A 21,092-nucleotide genomic window follows, 5' to 3' on the forward strand; every position below is an offset into this window, starting at 1 on the left:
AAACGTCAACATCAGCACCCGCGAGCCTATTACTTTTTATCTCTATATTTCGCCCTAATCTGTCAAATTACTATCAATATTTTAAATACTCACTTATATTTAAATAATAACTACTATTATTGTTGTAATTATCATTATTAACATTAATATCGTAATTTATCATAACTATCTTCTTCCCTCTATATGCACATTCTGAGAAAATTCTGAGGGACACCATTACCCAACACCTGATCAAGCAGTTTTAATAAGACACCACAATATAGAATCATGTAAAAAAAATCCGTTTTGACTATTTTCCTTGAAAGGGTAACAGAGTACGTGGACCAAGGCTCACCTGTGCATACCTGTTGGAGACCCTGAGAGAGACGACAGGTAACAAGACAACGTGTTATGGCTGCCTGAAAAATGTTCCTAGATACCTTAGCCTAATGTGACTAACTATATAATTAGCGTTATTTATTAGAATATCCTTATCTCTTTAACTCTTGATACAATTATATAATATTTTGAGTCAAACTATAATAATATTCTATCGCATAATTTGAATTTAGAGTGATGTACTATTCAACAAGATATCTCCAATGTATGTAAATGCAACCTTTGTTTATCACATTCTTGGCAGACAACAGGAGAGGCAGCCGAGACTACAGTAACAGGAGAGGCAGCCGAGACTACAGTAACAGGAGAGGCAGCCGAGACTACAGTAACAGGAGAGGCAGCCGAGACTACAGTAACAGGAGAGGCAGCCGAGACTAGAGTAACAGGAGAGGCAGCCGAGACTACAGTAACAGGAGAGGCAGCCGAGACTAGAGTAACAGGAGAGGCAGCCGAGACTAGGAGTAACAGGAGAGGCAGCCGAGACTAGAGGAACAGGAGAGGCAGCCGAGACTAGAGCAACAGGAGAGGCAGCCGAGACTACAGTAACAGGAGAGGCAGCCGAGACCAGAGTAACAGGAGAGGCAGCCGAGACTAGAGTAACAGGAGAGGCAGCCGAGACTAGAGTAACAGGAGAGGCAGCCGAGACTAGAGTAACAGGAGAGGCAGCCGAGACTACAGGTAACAGGAGAGGCAGCCGAGACTACAGTAACAGGAGAGGCAGCCGAGACTACATAACAGGAGAGGCAGCCGAGACTACAGTAACAGGAGAGGCAGCCGAGACTACAGTAACAGGAGAGGGCAGCCGAGACTACAGTAACAGGAGAGGCAGCCGAGACTAGAGTAACAGGAGAGCAGCCGAGACTAGAGTAACAGGAGAGGCCAGGAGTAACAGGAGAGGCAGCCGAGACTACAGTAACAGGAGAGGCAGGCTACAGCCAGGAGAGGCAGCCGAGACTACAGTAACAGGGAGAGGCAGCCGACTGACTACAGTAACAGGAGAGGCAGCGAGACTAGAGTAACAGGAGAGGCAGCCAGTAACAGGAGAGGCAGCCGAGACTACAGTAACAGGAGAGGCAGCCTGAGACTAGAGTAACAGGAGAGGCAGCCGAGACTACAGTAACAGGAGAGGCAGCCGAGACTACAGTAACAGGAGAGGCAGCCCAGACTAGAGTAACAGGAGAGGCAGCCGAGACTACAGTAACAGGAGAGGCAGCCGAGACTACAGTAACAGGAGAGGCAGCCGAGACTAGAGCAACAGGAGAGGCAGCCGAGACTAGAGTAACAGGAGAGGCAGCCGAGACTAGAGCAACAGGAGAGGCAGCCGAGACTAGAGCAACAGGAGGGGCAGCCGAGACTAGAGCAACAGGAGAGGCAGCCGAGACTAGAGTAACAGGAGAGGCAGCCGAGACTACAGTAACAGGAGAGGCAGCCAAGACTAGAGCAACAGGAGAGGCAGCCGAGACTAGAGCAACAGGAGGGTAAGTAACAGATACGGTACTGTATATAGATAATTAGATAGATATTAAATAAAATCATCATCATATAACTTTACAAAATTTACGGCTGGTTCAGCATATAACCAACGCTGGTATACAGTGTACGTAGATCGTGCTGCTTTACAATGACTTACTCAACAAGTGCAGTATACACAATATATAGGGTACATGATTATTTAGTAAAATCGTCATACTGGTTCTCAGTGAATCAGCATGTACAGTGTACACTCATGCGCCATAGTTTCGATGCACCCTCTACCCCTAGTCCTGGCTCGAGGGAAGTCGTAGTCAGAGCTGCAAACTGAACGGTCCCGCTTGTATAGTGATGGTAAATAAAGTGTTGTGAAGTCACTAAAAAAAATGTATTGTGCATATATTCTCTCAAATATTACATCGTGACCTGCTATTCGTACAATCCAGCGAAGCTTTGAGCTACCACATTGCACCACTGAACGATGGGTGGGGGGAAGTGAGGGGGGGGACGTTCTGTATGAAGCCAAGGCTACGACTTCCATTAAGTCGGGAGTAGGGATCGAGGGTGGTGCATCAAAACTATGGCACGTGAGTTTACATAGACAGGATCACCTGAATAAAATCTGGTAATAGTGGTGGAGTCGGCTAACACCAGAAGCAGTTATTCGATGTTGTTCATTTTTCAACAAATGTTGTGTGTAGCATATTTATAATTGGATTTTTTTTAATAATAATTGTGGCTTTAAATAACAGATAGCCTCTTGGATAAGAAAAAAGAAACACGTACTGTATTATTCTTTGCTAGCTAGCCGTATTTATACAAAAATAGTTTTTTAATTTAGTTTTCTCCCTTTAAAATGGCAAATACAGTAATTGTAACTGACATGAACTGAAATGCAATATAAATGGCAGTAGGCCAATGTCAGTGACATGGATAGGATTTTTTTGTGGGGGGACCAGGTTAGTTTGTTCACATTCACACTTATAGTATATATGCAGTTTTGTCTTGGTGGTCATGAGCTCTTCACTCATGGACAAAGAGAACTCTAATCAGTCACCACACAGCCATCACATTGACAAGAGCAACTTTCTCCAACCAGAACCATCTCATCCTTCATTATTGCAGAACATAGGAAAAACCTAAAATTTAATTTGATAGGTATACATACATTACCGCGGAGGATATAGCTACACATATTTATGGCACCCCGTGACTCTACAATTATTCTTATATAACCTGTATGTTTAGTGCAGTCCACTTGAGTAATTCATTACCAAGCAGGTAATCCTTAAACTGGTTAATAAATTAAAAACCAAACAGCATTAGATTTTATTGTTTTTTTACTATTATGCCTGTACTGTAACAGTAAATTAGTACAGTACAAATGAATAACAAATGGAGTCTCATAGTTGTGATTATAGACATATATTAGATTATTCTTACAGTACCTGCATAATATGGTGCATGACCTATAAGACACCCTGTACACTATAGTGCATGACCAATGAGACGCCCTGTACACTATGGTGTGTGACCTATGAGACACCCTGTACACTATGGTGTGTGACCTATGAGACACCCCGTACACTATGGTGTGTGACCTATGAGACACCCCGTACACTATGGTGTGTGACCTATGAAACATCCTGTACACTATGGTGTGTGACCTATGAGACACCCTGTACAATGTTTAGGGACTTGGTTGAATGTCTTGTGCACCAAAGTGTATCAACAGTGACCTCTCTCATTATGAACAAGTTTTGTCAAGATACTCTCATGATTCTTCAGAAGGGAGAGACAGTGCTCAGTCCTCTTCACCACTGGTTGGCACCGGTTGGGCAGTCAGTTATATCTCTGTTATACACTGTTGGCAAGTACTGGGCATACACTGACTCTAGAATGTACCTGGGTATATATGACACGGGTGCCGAATAATTTTTTAGTGGGTGTACATGTGACCACTTTACAGGTACAGTATCAGGAACAGTATTGGGGCAGTTTCACATGACAGGTAGGATCACCACACACTCAGTTAATCACCCCTATTCTAATGTACTTGTGCAGCTTTAGTATCAGTTTTTGAGAAGTTGAGAAAATTTGCAGGTAACTATAAATGTGAACAATAGCATCATTTACAGGGTGCAGGCAAAGTATTAATAGTATGTATATACCCTATGCAATATTTAATTCAGAAATATCTTTCAGAGCCATGGCAAGCAACAGCTATACGAAGGTCCTTGTCTACCTACGCAAGACATCACAGGCAGGATATCAATTAGCCAAATTTAATGAATGTGTTTTGGATCACTTAGGACAACCTGGTGAAGCTTTAGTTCACTGCCACTTGGAGAACAACCAGTTACTTCTTGAGTCTCCAGATCAAGATCAGGAAAATAGTGCCAATCTTCCCAGGACTGCTGAAATGCCTCCACTCTACAAAATCATGGTACAAAACTGTACATTAATAAGTATTATTATACAACAAACACTGTAAACTGCTTGAGAATGGTACTGTATGTTAAAAAAATGTACACAGATTTTCATAGAGATTGCATTATTCGCTTGTATTACAAGAGCACATTGTCCTCACTTAAAGGAAACTTCACACATCAATAAGTGAGGACAATATAGCTGCTGTGATACAAGCACTCACACGACCTGCAAGAAAATCAGTAAGACAGTGTGTAAACATCTTTCTGAGACACTGTAGTAGTCTTTAATACTTCTAATGCTATTGTATTGTGCAGCATCCACCCTTCTGTCCTGTACAACACCTGGATGAAGAAGGGTGTGCAGCACTACCACCAGAGATCATCACCAGAGGGATAGCTGTTGGTGTAGCCATCTTGCTGGAGTCTAGTGACAAACATCTATTACTGACAAGACGAGCAGCGCACATGCGCACATTTGCTCACGTTTGGGTTCCTCCTGGTGGTCATGTGGGTAAGTTTTTTAAATATATGCCTTTTAGCCCTGAAACTGCAGCCATCATCAGTGGACGTTAGCTGTTGGGACAGTGGCCATCATCAATGGAAGTTAGCTATTTGGGACGATGGCCATCATCTGTGGAAGTTAGCTATTTGGAATGATGGCCTTCATCGGTGGAAGTCAGCTGTTGGGACGATGGCCATCATTAGTGGGTATTTCATATACCCTGCATTCCCATTTTGCCCATATGGAGTGGAGTAGGGAATCCTTAGCTGCCAATTTAGGGTTCATGAAAATAGTTGAACCACCTGTTCATGAAAATGAATGAAAGTTAATGAAAATACTGTACATTAACTTCCTTAAGTTTAAATATCAAAACTTGGAAAATCCTCATTTTTTTTAGAAAAGAAATTATGTAATTTAATCTGATTATTTTTCCTTATGCCTATTATTTTTTCATAAGTTTTCAGTACCTTATCCCGCTATTTATATACAGCATTCATTAATTTATTTGTTAATGTAAAGTTGGTAAGTTTTCCTGTTATACTGTACAATACAGTACAGTACTGTACAGGGTATTTATATATAATGTACACATCACCTCTGTTGGTTTATTCCAAAATTCGGGAAAATTCAAAATTCAGAGAGAGCTGAATTTTAGAGGTTCCTCCCTTTGCTTTTTTTTTTAGTCTAGTCTTTTTACAGTATTTGTTTGTTTATTTAATCATTCACCACTTTTATCAGCCATTCAGGTAATTGATCTGTTTGTTACTTGTCATGAATTGTCCAACTTTAGTACAGGAGACAACCAGAGTACCTGCCATGTTTGGAAGTGTTACTCTGGATAATCCCCTTCTCACATATGACCCAGGCTGGGGATTAAAGCCAGACACAGTGGTGAGGGTACACTCATTACCACTGTACCACCAACACTATCTGATCCTCTTATAGCTTAAAAGTCATCATAGGTGTGTGACTGATATAGTTTACTCTTCAAATATTATCTAATTTTCCTCGTGTCAACTGCTAAAGTTCATCACACTAAATTATACTCTGTTGTAGAGGGCAAAAAAGTTTGTAATCTTTACTACGTTTTGATGTAGAAGATAAATAAAACTTTTAATCATTAGTAAATCACGTTAATCACGTTGCAGAGAACAAAGAGAGCTTGGAAGACGCAGCATTGAGGGAACTTGAAGAGGAAACCGGTCTAGTGGTCACAGCAGCAGAACGTCAGAGCACCAACACTCTGGGACTGTGGGAGTCTGTGTTTCCTCCACTCCTACAAATGGGTCAACCCAAAAGACACCATATTGTTGTATACTTGCATGTAATTCTTCATAGATCTTCAGAACAGTTAAAAAGTCAATTTAAGGTGAGTTGTATTTCTCACTTGGCCTCCTACATACAGTAACATGATATGCCATTGTAATTTAGAAATAAAACAAAATTAAGGAAAACTGTCTTTTGCCAAATTTCATTTGGTAGCTGAATATAAACCATGTTCTTCTTAATAACCTTCTCAAGAGACTTTAGTAATTTAGGAAGTGAGAAAGTAAAGCCCAGAGCAATTTTTTTTTCTTTTTTAGATTTACTGCTCCCTTTACATACTAGGTAGATTAGGGCATATAAATGAACTGAAGGTATGATTCTCACATTCAGAAAACATCTCCAGATGTGGTGGAGAGGAACTTAATTTAAGGCAAAAGAAGAAATAGAATGACAGAATACAATATAAGGGTAAAAAATCAATCCTCAGATAAATAAAATACTGTAAATTTAAAGTTATACCCCATTCATATTGGCGGGCGTTAGTAAGTCGGGGACTCCCTGTACATATACTCTCCAATGTGTACTTGAAGTCTGGGTTGATTTGACCCAATTCATCCTTAAGGAGTCAATTTCTGTTGTCTGTTTCTGCCTCATCATATATAAGAGAAAAATATTTAGAACTCTTGGTAATATTATTGAAAACCTTGTCCTTTTTTCTCACATTTATCATATCCATGTCCACTTTGGATTTGATGTCTTGTTTCTTCAGTGGCTACTAAGTGGTCCTTGTGACTGATTTCTCCTCTCCATCCAGTTTGGTAACCCTACTCTGTCACCCCCACGGTAGAATTGGAGTGTAGGTCCATCTTCTTGCTCCTTGTTTATTCTCTCACTTGTAGTGGGAATTTTAGTTTTTGGTCTGGTGTGTCTCAGAATCCAAGGGTCCTTCCTTGTTTACGGAGCTGTAGGCTTTTAAACATGTATACTGTACACATGCTCCTTGTTGGCTGCAGTTAGGGTTTAGGCTTTAACTGTTAAACCTCAGCCTTGAGGTACGACACTTTACTTGGTGGGCAGCTTAACTGCCTGGGCTTTGAAAAGAACTGGATCATTTTTGTCAGTTTTGTTTTATACCATCAGCTTTGATCACTGAAGGAATCGATTTGGGGATTTTGTTTTAGGGGCAGCCCATTAAGGAGTGTAGTAAGTAAAATAGATAGTTTTGGTCACACTACTGTATAGTAAACTTCAGTATTGGCTCGGGACAACTTGGTAGGCTATTAGCTTATAGCTGGGGTTTTATGTGAATTGGATTTTGATCAACTTTGCCCAGATTAAGGAGTGATTGTTACTGGGAAGTTAACCCTTTTACAGTTCACTTCCAATTCCTGTAGCAGGACTGTTGTGAAACCTAAGTCGCAGGGGCTTTCAATTATTGTTTAAGGAAAATGTGGACATAAACATGAACAACAAATTATGAAAGGAAATAGTTAATTATTTTTATTAAGATGATTTAAAATTTTGGAACAGTTATGCCCAGAGGAGGTTGATGCAGCTGTATGGCTTTCTGTAGATCTCATCAAATTTGCAGTGTGGAAGACAGATGAGTTTTCAGAGCAAGAACAAGAAAACACGTCATCTGATGAAAAAATTCATGTTACCCTCGTCAATCAGGAAGGAGGTAAGTGAAGGAAAGATTTTCTTCTTAATAGTATAGGGAGAGTTTCTATAACATTGGCTATATACTTGAGGATTTATCTATAAAAAATGAGGAAGAATATCATAAAGGACAACTCTTGACTAAAATAACTCCTCAATTACACTCTTAGGTTTCAAGCTTGATATTAATAATGTACAATTGACCTAGGAAGTGATGTCACTGTTTTCAGTACAGTAAACCCTCGATAACTTGTCACAAATGGGGCTCTGGCCTCGCCGAGTTATCCCAACTTCCAACTTATCAAGGCACTTCCCCCCTCTTACAAAAATACAATAAAAAATTATCAACCCATATGTGTGTACATGTATTTACGAAATGTAAAAAAGTACCACTTACCAGCACTGCAGGTGAAGAATGAAGCATCATAATAGGTGACACAGATGCATGGGAGGTGATACAGAGGCAAGGTAGGTGACACACAGGTATGGTAGGTGGCACAGAGGCACGGTAAGTGATGCAGGTGGTCAGATATGCTAATATTTTCCCAGATAATTTCATATATCTCAGCATTTCCCGAGTTACACTAAGACATTCCAAGACCATATCCATGCCGAGTTATATGAAATTCCAAGTTATCAAATGCCGAGTTATCGAGGGTTTACTGTACGATTCATTCAAACGGTGGTATATGGCAACTTGGTGGGAGCTGAGCAAGTGATACCACTCACCAGTGGGCCAGACACTGATGGAAAGAAGACAGTCAGTTCGATAACACTTGTTTCTTTGTGTAGAATATTCTACACATGGCTCATATCCTTGTTTAAAAGTTGTTTTACTTTTAGAAGAATATGAAATGCATTTGTTGCACTAAAATAATGATGACTGTAATTGAATAAACGTTCATAGAACTTCGTTGTTTACCCCAGTTTCATCTTTTCCGAAGTAACAAATGACTGTTAAACAGAAATACTGTACTTAATGTTTTGTTTTTTTATTATTATTCTTTGGTTCTAAAAATACAATACCTTCTGAGTGTAAATGGCAATTAATTTTTTTGTAAATACTTTGGAAAAACTGCAACAACAGATATTCATTTAAGATTATAGCCTATATACAGTAAAGCTCAAAGTTTTATTTTATGAATGTTTTCTGCCTTTCTTCATTATCCATCGAGGTGGTGAATATGGAAAATAACTCTTTACATATCCAGTAAAGACATGGCATAAATTTGGCAAGTATGAATATTATTTAAATTCATATTTTCATTTGATGCTCATTTCAGCTAAACAAAATTACAGGGGGCCCCAGATTCGTGGGGCTTTGGTTCTCAAAATGGCCGAGAATCGTCAAATCCACAAATAACATTTGCGGACCGGGGGAGGGGTTACATTTTTACTTGTGTACAAAGAAAAGTATATTCCCTTTATGTGTTTGCCCTTAGGACAAGTATTTCTTTTACCTGTATTGTATACTGTATATGTATGTGTGTGTGTGTTTGTGTGTTTGTCTACACACACAAAACACATGCAAATAAATAATAATGGGAAAATCCTCTCACAAATACAGTAATCAGAAACAAATTTATTAAAAATGTGACAGTCTACCCTCAAGTCCGTGATTTATTAAAAAAGTAGTAAAGCACAGACTTGAGGGTAGACTGTCACATTTTTAATAAATTTGTTTCTGATTATTTGTGAGAGGATTTTCCCATTACAGTGTATTATATATTTGTACAGTATGTGTTTTGTGTGTGTGTGTGTCTACACACACACAGACACACACACATATTTACAATACAACACAGGTAAAGGAAATTACTGTCTCTATAATGAATGGCTCCCTTTCCCAGCTGCAAAAATGCCAGCAGCCTTAAAACTACCCACAGACACTCTTGGGTACATTCAGGGTGTCATTCGCGAATAATAGAGGGATGCGAAATAAAAATCCTCGAACTTGGGGGGCCCCCTATGTATATATATATACTTAATCATTTTAATATCTGATTCTCACTTTGTAAATTATTCCTACATGTTCCCAAGTGTTAATCTGGTATTCTTGGCTGATTGTTTGCTAGTACAGTACTGTACAACACAGGTTGTATTAAAAAACAAGTTAGCAAGAAAACAAGCTTGTACAATGGCAGCAGACAATGAACTAAGAGTGTCACGATGTCAGAGATTTAGAAGATAAGCTGCAAGATACATCAGCCAATCAGGCTTCCCATGCAGTCACATGACAGTAGTGGCCATCGTAGCTCATGAGTACTCTAAGCCTACCACCCACACGCCCGGCACGCATCCCCACTTCAGAAACATGATGCAATCTTTCAGAAATTCATTTGAATGTCCAAAACAGGGACATTTTCTTTGAATTTTCTGGAAATGTACATGATGTAAGCCTCATAAATTCATTTGAATTCCCAGAATGGAAAGATTTTTCCCAGAATTTATCAAAAGGAAAAAAAAATACGACGACTGTTGGAGATTACTGTACTGTACAGTACATATTGCACACTGTTGTGTATGACCTATGAGACAACCTGTACTATGGGTGGTTCATGTAGTATGGCATATGTATCATTTGTGACTAACACACACACACACACACACACACACACACACACATATGTATGACTACAATCATATAGTAACAAGGAGGTTGAAACCCTTTCCATTTTACTGATGATATTAATAAATGACTACTACTCAGAATCTCAAAATATTTGTCATTTTAGTTTTATTTTTTCAAAATTTACCATTAATTTTTTCCCCCCAGAACATGTTGCAGGAAGTATGAAAGCATCATTCCTGAAACAGGCAGACCAAGTCACTGAGCTGACCCTGGGAAGAGTTAGCACAGGAAGCAGGTTGGTAGTCATGTCTTTATATTAACTCTTAATCATTGGTTGAGGATTCCCTACTCCCCCCTCCTTGTGCACAAAAATGGAACGGAAATGAACATAAAACTTCTGCAGACGATGGCTGCCATTAAGGGTTAAAAGTAATTGATTGCTTCATTGCTTCATAGCTTAGGATTACCACATTGTTTTGAAAGATATTTGCAGGGCCGGATGTGGGGATTGGGTGCTCGGGGCTCTGATTTAGAGCTTACCTGTATAATAGTGTATAATTACTCTTGTATTGTTCACTTAGTATTACATCAGAAATTCAGATTAATAAATCAGAACTTCAGGTAAATAGCAGGAGTGCTGACACCTGGCTGCAGCCTGCGAGAGAGAATGGTATGCACACATACGAACACACAATTTACATGGGGCTGCCCAGCCAGCAGATGCTGTTACACAGAAATCAGCTGACTGGCATAGTTTCATGGTTTTTACCATAATTTAGGTATTTTATTGACTCCATAATGTCAAGCTACACAATGTTAATGTATGATGTCTAACTTAATGAACTAACCAACTGCAGGTACTAGAATTTACAAAGTATTGATGAGGTAAAGGCTGATGATTTATTTTCTACAGTACAATACTAGTCTATCCAGGCACAGATTATGTTCATACTTTGTCTTTGGCCTTAGTTCTGTTGCTTAGCCCACCAATGATATTTACTACAGGATGTCAACACAAGTGGGGAAGGGCCATAATTGGGTCATCGCCTGGGCCCCAAGTTATTCTTAATCTGTCCCTGGATATGTGTTCAGTTTCAGGTACCAGACTGGTTAGGGTGGTCATATTGTGCCATGGTATAGAGTAAAGTATCTGTCACCTGAAAAGTTTGGAACCAATAGTTTTTTGTAAAATGAATAATGACAAGGTGGATACTATCAAGAATTTGTGTCCAAGGAAAGCATGTACACTACTTGTATACTGTTTTGGGCTATTCTGATTATTACATAAATATTTTTTGTACAAAATACTTAATAGTATTTTTCTTTTTCACAGGTTTGCACTGTCACTTTGGTTAGAACAGCATTTACAAAAATCAGATTTTCCAGGAAGTTCACAAAGAGCATTATATGGTAGATACATGAGTCAGTCAGATGCTGAAAATCACTGTTACTCTGCCTCACCCAAGATAAAACCAAAAATTTAAATCATACAATGCTACTCTACATATTGTGAAATTAAGAACAATATTTTTGTACAACTTTTAAAAGTAGAATTTGAATACAAATTAAATTATTTAAGTTTTTGAAAAGTAATATATTTTAAGATGTTGCCATGTGCACTGCAATACAGTAATGTCACATTTAGCACATTACTGTGTGTATGAAAGTATCTAAGTAGAGATGTTATTATAGATATATATATACTGTATATATATATTTTTTTTTATGGGCATTAGCCCACCCAGGCACAGGTCATTTTGTAATGACCCACATCAAGGCCTGGGGAGCAAAAATAATAATGAGAAGAAGAAGAATAATACCGCTAATAAAATTACTAATTATCTATAAAAATAAATAGCAATTATAATAAAGAAAATATTAACACAAGTAATACTTATAAAAATTATAAATAATACTAATACTGTACAGTGATATAAGCCAGAACAATTGGTGCAGAGCACTTCCAGGAATGATAGATTTCTGGGTAACAAGACGACTGTCTCAAAGCCGGGAAAAAATTCCTCATCCCTGGAATTTTGCAGAATTTTCCAGGTAGTATTGGGAAATTTTTCTCGGAATTTTCCGGAAAATGTGCCCCTCGGAAAATCGTTCCCATAGCCGGCATTTTCCGTAAAATTATGGCTTTGTAAACGATTTTCCGAGAAAATTTCAATTCCGGCTATCAGAGAGTTCCTGGTTTGAGGGGTTCCGGCTAACGGAGATATTCCTATAATAATAATACTAGAGCCATAAATACACGCAAGATTAAAACTTCAAGAGTGTGAAATGATATACCGTATTTGCCGGTGTATAAGACGCGGTTTTAAAAATAAAAAATAAAAAGCTTACCCTGCGTCTAATGCGCCCATATTACGGATGGGAGGCTGAGAGGCGGAGGTGCCTAGCTAGGGAGTCTGGGACGAGCAGCAGTCCACTAAGCACAAAAATTGTGTTACTAATCATATTACAGTATACTAATAATAAAATACTGTACTGAAAAACAAGCCAAATTATCACAACCTATTATTACAAACGTACAGCAAACTTGCTAAACACATACCTGGTAATAATGGCTTACTGTACATTGGCTTAACAGCAGAGGGAAGTTCACAACATCTCACTGTACCTCCTTCCCCAGCATACGTAACCCACACCAGAGACATCTCTTACATTATTTAATGATTGTGTTACCTTTAAGAAACATTTGTTTATTATGTGAATGAATAATGACCCTAGAAAAATTAAAGAAATGTTAACAAAAAATTCAGCTGCCAGTCAGCCATTTGCAATGAGTCGATGACGCCAAAACAATTGCGATGGTGCTACACCCTGGTGGCAGATCGCGCCAACACAAAACATCATAGCCAAAATACGACTTTCACATCCTGTCAGTATATATTGTATTTACATGCACAAAATCATATGTTTTCCCTTACGAAACCACTTTAAAATCACTTTCAATATCTGTATGATGAAACATACTCATATTGTTTTTTCTACAAAATATCCTTGTAAAATACGGGTGCGTCTTATGCGGTGGTGTGTCTTATACGCTGGCAAAAACGGCATGTATGTTGTGTTGGCAGAGTAAGAGAAACACTTGAAACCCTACAGTTGTGTGTAAATGAGGCAGAAAGTCAGATCAGTAACCTGGGACTTGGTCACAATTTTTTTGATGTCATATGGCAGCAGGGTCTACCATTAGACAACACATTATGCTTCCAATATCTTCCCAGGCGGTAGTATCTCCCTGTTTGGTAGCTGCCTACTACCTAGTAGGTAAGTTAGTATTATTTATACTTTGAATCAGGCTGTGCAGATTATGTACAACATTTACTTCTCCTGGGCAAATGACCTTCAAAATTAAATTGCCCAGATATTTTTGTTTTACTTGCCCTTACAGTTATTTTGAGGAAATTTGCTTGCTTGGACATTTGTATGGGAAAATTTAAAATAAAACATTAAAATTTATTGTGTGTATCAACTCACAGATCACTTGTCCATAAGAAACCTTTCACCCTCACCCTTCTCCTTCCATTGGACAACTGTAGCTATTGTCTGGCGTCATCAGTGGTAACCCCCTTGTCATGTGATGTTATAACTTCTGTCACCTCAAGTCACACCTGCAAAGTATGTGAGGAGGCAGAGGCAGCACCTGTGATCATCTACCAATACAACTTGACACTGATTGACTAGAAGCAGGTTGATAGCTTAGTAAACGATGAGCAGAACAGGGGGATGTATTCAAGATCCAGGAACCAAGCAAAGTCAGAGTGTAGAAGGGCTGAAAAGGAGTTCCAAAGGCTGGTTGCAAATAAGGTCAAGTCAAACCCAAAGGCGTTTTACCTCTACGCAAAGTCGAAATTAAAAACACTAGTCGGAGTATCGGACCTGAGGTTTGAAGTAAGTCCTTGTTTAACGTTGTTTCATTATAACGTCGCTACTCTTTAGATACCCATGATTCCGACAACGTCCCAACTGATTCGTAACGACGTTGTCACCCAACACAGACTTCTTTGTTTGGTGCATGACCCTGTTTCATCTTGGTGCACTACACTCTGTCGCGAAGCATCACAGCCTCCCCAGTCTTTGCTATACTTCCACAGCGTATGTGTGTGCTTATGTTTTTTTGCTATAAATACTGATCTGTAACCATTCGAAATGGCTTCCAAGCACCCATCAAGTGTTAGTGATGCTAGTGTTGTGAAGAAGCAACGCAAGACCATTAGCCTTGCTACGAAAATAGAGGTTTTAAACCGTTTTGAGAAAGGTGAATGTGCTGTGGACATTGGTGTAGCGCTAGGCCTAACCCCCACAACAGTGCGTACTATCCAGACCAGCACAGACAAGATAAGGCTAGTGCTGGAAGTGGTATACTTCTATGAGTGTAACAAAGACAAGTCATGCTCGAAGTTCCATGATTGAGAAGATGCTGGCTATGTGGATAGAGGACCAGAATCAATGCAATGCCCCTCTGAGCCTTATGGTTATCCAACATAAAGCAAAATCCTTGTATGACGACTTAAAGGCCATAGAGGGTGATGGATCGAAGGATGAGAACTTTACGGTCAGCCAAGAATGGTTTCAAAGTTTTAAGCATCGTTATAACTTCCACAATATTAAGATGACTGGTAAAGCTGCTAGTTCAGATACAGTTGCTGCCGACACATTCCCGCCGGGGCTACAACATTCTTCATGCATTCGGCAACATTGGCAAGGCATGGGAAGAAGTTTCAGAAAGTTGCCTGAATGGTGTGTGGCGTAAATTATGGCCCGAGTGCGTGAATAGCTTTATGGGATTCACAGACTTAGTCCCAACTCTGAATAGGTATATCGTCAGCTTGGCTAAACAGGAAGGCTTTTATGAGTTGGAATCTGAGGATATTGAGCAAGTCCTAGCATCCCACACAGAAGAGCTAACAAATGAAGATCCGCAACCGCAAACAGAACGAAGTGTCGCTGAAGAAGCTGACAACGAAGAACCACAACGAATGCTAATTACCAAGAGGATGGCACAAGCGTTCGACATGATCCAGCAAGCAATGCAAACCTTTACTGATGACGACCCAAACAGAGAACGTAGCTCAAAGAATGTCTGCAACATGGAGGAAACTCTTCGGTGTTATAATGAGATCTACAAGGAAAAAAAGAAGAGGAGCACTAAGCAGTCAACGCTGGATTATTGTTTTTGCCGTCGGGAGGCAGAAGCAACATCTTTACAACAGCCTGCAAGGGAGGAGGAATGAACAGCAGCTGAAGGGGAACCCAGTCAGAGCAGGAAGGGAGCCCCCTCTCCGGGTCTCAGTGACTTGCCACCCTCCTCTCCACTACCCACCACACACTCGTTCAACCTCTGCCCATCAGTGAGTACAATTCAAAATTATTTATTTTACTTATCTTTTTGGGTGTCCAGGGGGCCCCCAATTTCGTGGGGGTTGGGTTCTCAAAATGGCCACGAATTGCCAAATCCACGAATAACATTTGCGGACCGGGGGAGGGGGGGATTACATTTTTACTTGTTTACAAAGAAATGTATATTCCCTTTATGTATTTGCCCTTAGGACAATTATTTTTTTTACCTGTAGCATTGTATGTGTGTGTGTGTGTGTGTAGACTTACACACACACACACTCACACACAAAACACATACAAATAAATAATAATTGGAAAATCCTCTCACAAATAATCAGAAACAAATTGATTAAAAATGTGACAGTCTACCCTCAAATCCGTGCTCTGTTAATAAAATACTGTAATAGAGCACGAACTTGAGGTAGACTCACATTTTTAATAAATTTGTTTTTGATTATTTGTGAGAGGATTTTCCAATTATTATTTATTTGTATGTGTTTTGTGTGTGTGTGTTTACACACACACACACACACATATTTACAATACAGATAAAGGAAACTACTGTCTCTAGAACGAATGACTCCCTGTCCCAGCGGGAAAAATGCCAGCAACTTTAAAACTACCCACAGACATTCTTGGGTACATCCAGGGTGTCATTCACGAATAACCGAGAACCGCGAAGTAAAAATCTGCGAACTTGGGGGGCATACTGTATACAGTAATATATATTTTCTATAAAAATTCCATTGAATTTATGTAAATGTAATGTATTTTATGGGGCAAACGGAGGCTGGGGAACGTAATTAGCGTATTTTATCTATTTCTTACGGGGAAAATTTATTCCATTAACGTTGTGTTTCAAGAACGTAACAACGATGTTAAGTAAGGACTTACTGTAGTTACTCATATTCTGACCAGGACAAAGCGGAGGCATTGAATAGTTTCTTTTCCTCGGTGTTCACAAGAGAGGATACGAACAATCTTCCTGTGTTTGAGGACAGACGGTTCGACACAGCGCTGACCCACATTGTGTTCACAGAAGGGGTTATAAGAAATAATGTGTAAAAGCTAAAGGTTCATAAGAGTCCTGGCCCTGACATGGTCATCCCAGGGTGCTAAGAGAATTGTGCAACAAGCTTGCTGAGTCCCTGAAGATGCTGGTCTGTAAATGCCTGGATGAGCAAAAGGTCCCCAGTAAAAGGTAAATGGCTTATGTGAGTCCTAGCTTCAAGAAGGGCGATAGTCACTCCACGAATAACTATAGACCAGTGAGCCTGACCAGCATAGTATGTAAAGTACTTGAGAGCATTATAAGAGATGCCATGATGGAACATCTACTACGAAACAACCTTGAAAAGGATTGTCAATGCGGTTTTTTACCAGGACACTCCTGCTCAATGCAATTACTCAAGGTACTGGATGTTTGGGCCCAAATTCTGGAACAGGGTGATAATATCGACATTATATATCTAGATTTTGTCAAGGCTTTCGACAGCATACCCCATGAAAGGCTGAAAATTAAACTGGAAGGGTACGGGATTCGGGGAAGTTTCCTAGCGTGGATCAGAGATTTTCTCAATGATCACAATCAGTGTGTAGTGATTAATGGCATGAAATCGTCATGTGTGTTGTTTGTTTGCTTCACAAATAACATGCCAGAAGCTGTACATTCCTCCGTAGTACAAATGTTTGCGGATGATGCCAAGTTATTTCGGGAAATTAAGAACCAAGCAGATTGTGAAGAGCTGCAGAAGGATCTCTGTGAGCTTCAAGAATGGTCGAAGAAATGGCTGCTAGGATTCAATATTAAGAAGTGTAAGAGGCTGCACCTAGGACGAACTAACGGTAAGGAGGCGTATCATATGTCCTAACGAGATGAAGAAACTGCATTAATTGAGACTGAATGTGAAAAGGACCTAGGTGTGTATGTTGACAAAGAACTGAAGTTCTCGGGCCATTGTGAGAAGGTGAACCAAGCAACTAAATTATTAGGTCTTATAAGAAGGTCGTTCAGATATTTACAGTAGACGGTCCGTCCTTTGTAACGATTTTAAGAGTGAGGTGCTTGCCTGAGTGGAGTACTGTCACCCCGTCTGGTTCCCCGAGATATGCTAGGGACTGTCAGTTTAATTGAAAATGTCCAAAGGAGGGTCACCAGGTTGATGCCAGCACTTCAGCACCTCAGCTACTCTGAGAAATTAGAACGCCTGAAGTTGCCTAGCTTATACTACAGACGGGCAAGGGGATACCTAATTGAGGTGTATAAACATCTCAACGGGCACTACTCAGTCACGTGACCTTATCTGGAGCTGGCGGATGCTCGCCCCACAAGGGGCCACAGCTCAAGGATGAAGAAGTCACAAGTCCAGAAAACTGTGAGGGCAAACTTTTTCGGAGTGAGAATTGTGAACTCGTGAAACAACCTACCAGAGAATGTTGTGACAGCACTGGCTGTAAGCTCTTTCAAGACCAGACTTGACAAGCACTGGAGCAGGTTCAGATACATTCAGGAGCCAGTACTTGCCAACAATGCATAACAGGGGCGGATCCAGGAATATCAAAAGGAGGAGTCCAAGAAGTTGTGGGTGGAGGAACATGGCAAGCACACCAAGCCCATCCAGCTGGGGGGTGGGGGCTGCATAAACCCCCAGATTTTTTTTTTAATCTGACCAATATCATTGGCATTTAGAAGCTATGTACACTTGATATTAGGAGATATTCTGAGATCAATATTAATTACTTTTTACTATACATAAACGCCTAAGAACAATACTGCATTTAATGAAAAAGTATGTAGTGGATTTTTCCCCTACAAACGCTGTTTGTCGCTGGGTAGCCGATCCCGCGAATTCCCCAGTGTATGCCTCATGGTCTAGGTCAACCAGCGCCGCCATACGTGACGGAGGTCAACTACTAAGCCACGCCTACCTCCGCTATTTAAGACCTGACCTCGTGGTGACCTGTCTTTCTACCCACACCAACCAGCCAGCAACACCTCCTCCTCCTCCTCCTCCGCTGCCTGGCGGTCCTCGCTCCCGCCGGCGAACATGGCGACCCACAAGCTGGTCCTCCTCTGAGCACCCTCACCAACCAGCTCTCTCTACATCACGCTTGTAACCACGCTGCCACTTCCCAGCACCAAGCTGCATTGTACATCCAATACAACATGTATACAGAGAGCACATTGTGAGTTTCCTTTCTCCATCCCATCCTGAGTGTGAACCCAAACAACATCTCATAACCCCACAAGTATTTGATTTTTCTGATGAAAGGGGGTCCGGACCACCAGGACCCCCCCCCCCTGGATCTGCACCTGCATGGTAACAAGGTTTAACATGCAAATTTGTTCTTGCTGGGAGGGTGTACTTCAATGTGAAGGTGGTGTGACTGGTTGACTGGTGTCTTGCGTACGAGGCGAGGCAGATGGTGACGTCACGGGTGCCGAAGGTCAGTTGCTGGGCGGCGGCAAGTCACCGACACTCGCTTTTATATCTTTCTACCTTTTATTTCATATACTTCTCTATAATCTCTTTTTCCTTCTTATTTCTTGACATTTATTTTAGAATAATCATGACGAATCCCGTTATTTTGCTCACACTTGGTTTTAAATTTGCTATCCATCATAGAAGTTAACTTGGGGGTGTTGGTGGTCTGAGCTCTCACAACCCCTCGCCACCTCATCTTCACTCAATTTAGATAAATAGGAAGATAATTATAAAGTAAAATCTTCTTACAGGTATACAATAGGTTCAGCATGTACTGTATGTAGACAATGCAGGTATTCACTCGAGCATGCAAATAGACAACTTGGTATAAAAGTGTACAGTACATAGACCGTACAGGTATACAGTGCGGGTATTATATGCGGTTTATATTGCACATAGACCGTGCAGATTTACAATGTACTGTACATACCTAGCCAATGCCACCAAGCCATCGGTTACTATTTCCAGTAGGGTCCTTAGCAAATACGAAAATGTATAGTAAATACAAACGCCTGTCGATCATAAAGACATAAAAAGAAAACTAATGTATCTAAGAAAACACATGACCTCTATAATGTGAGTTTACATACCTATAAATATCACAGTAACAATAAAGTATAGTTATTTCATATTAAACTGAACAGAGGGATCCACTTACGCTTGTGTTTACTATACCATTAATATCTACTAATTACAATTCTAAATATAATTTGAAAAAACCTAAAAATCATAATTTTAGGGGATGTTACTAAAGGTACTTAGGCGGTCCCACCTACATATTACTACCTGTATTGCCAAAAGGAAACATCGTACATTGGTTGGTATAACCGCGTTAACAGATAATAAAGAGAATCTAGTCCTCTTCAGTGTTCATTGAAGGAATACTGGGAAAAAGCGTCTGATGATTGTGTCGGCTTACTCCGCTATCCTTGGTCGAGTTACCTTACTGGTTACCTACTGGTTGTATGCCTGCATTGTCTTGGTATATTGCCTGTATACTCACACTGTTTAGATGCATTGTTTGTATACCTGCAGTCTAGGTATACAGTACATTAGAAATTGAATGCCTGCACGGTCTATATTCACTATATATCTGCGTTGTCTATATACTTGAACTAATTATAATCTTGGATGAAGATTTAATTGAATGACTATCTATCTCTTTATCTATGTCTATTTGTATATTTATCTCTAGCTTGGGAAGACTGTCAGTGGCGGCACGACTGCCAGACACCGTGGCGCCTGTGTCGTCGAGGCTAAACTGGCAGCAACTAGTTAAACAAGTATGACAGGATGTGTGTGGGGAGGTGAAGGTTGCCTCACAGGGGCTGTCCCTTGTTACTAGTCCGGGGTTCATACATTTACCACCACTGTCTACCTGAGCCAGAAGTTATAAATATAATTGAACCCTCAGCTGCATCTGACCGTCTTACAGCTCAGCACTATCATGTAGACCCACCAGGAATTTTGTTTCTTGTTTACAACTTTTCCTTCAAAACCTCCATTAGGATAACACTCACCTAAACAAACCTAATTCAAAATAACTCGCTGGTGGATCTTTTATCTACTTCACTATCTTGGTGGTACAGTTGGGGAAATGTGTTCCTACACCTGTGGTAACCCGTGTCTCCAAACGGCACCGTCGCAGAAGTAGTATCACTTTATGAATGAATGGGTATTGGTCGTGTAACGACGGACGTGATTGGTTGAAGGTTTTGCTATAGGTAATATAGGTTGGGTGTTTGAAGACACGGGTTACCACAGGCGGGATAGGAACACATTTCCGCAACTGTACCGTGTTTAGTTGGTACCCAGTTGTCGATGTACATCAGAATGTTCCCCACAGATACATACTGTATATACATCACCCGACAAGGTGTACAAGTAGAACCCGGCCAGAAAAAAATCTTATCAAATAATTGGTTACATACAGTACTTTGCACAGTCTACAGTATGTACACTGTATGTCAGCGTTG

The 21,092-nt window shown here is 40.2% G+C and overlaps 1 protein-coding gene across 1 annotated transcript; it reads left to right on the forward strand.

Annotated features, from left to right (window-relative positions):
• The first annotated feature begins 1,181 nt into the window (after nt 1-1,181).
• LOC121879004 (nucleoside diphosphate-linked moiety X motif 17-like) lies at nt 1,182-12,077 on the forward strand. Its single transcript, XM_042385455.1, has 8 exons — nt 1,182-1,225; nt 1,637-1,856; nt 4,054-4,294; nt 4,596-4,791; nt 5,931-6,151; nt 7,579-7,729; nt 10,484-10,574; nt 11,613-12,077. The coding sequence occupies exons 3-8, from the start codon at nt 4,058-4,060 to the stop codon at nt 11,761-11,763; spliced, it is 1,047 nt and encodes a 348-aa protein (XP_042241389.1). The 5' UTR covers nt 1,182-1,225; nt 1,637-1,856; nt 4,054-4,057; the 3' UTR covers nt 11,764-12,077.
• The last annotated feature ends 9,015 nt before the right edge of the window (nt 12,078-21,092 follow it).

Source organism: Homarus americanus, unplaced genomic scaffold, assembly GCF_018991925.1.
Source record: "Homarus americanus isolate GMGI-L3 unplaced genomic scaffold, GMGI_Hamer_2.0 scaffold4060, whole genome shotgun sequence".
Classification (NCBI taxonomy): Eukaryota; Metazoa; Arthropoda; class Malacostraca; order Decapoda; family Nephropidae; genus Homarus; species Homarus americanus.

Coding starts and splice junctions, on each gene's coding strand:
- LOC121879004 (XM_042385455.1), top strand. CDS start 4,058: ATGGCAAGCAACAGCTATACGAAGGTCCTTGTCTACCTACGCAAGACA. Junction 4,295..4,595: donor CTCCACTCTACAAAATCATG/GTACAAAACTGT, acceptor TGTATTGTGCAG/CATCCACCCTTCTGTCCTGT. Junction 6,152..7,578: donor AGTTAAAAAGTCAATTTAAG/GTGAGTTGTATT, acceptor ATTTTGGAACAG/TTATGCCCAGAGGAGGTTGA.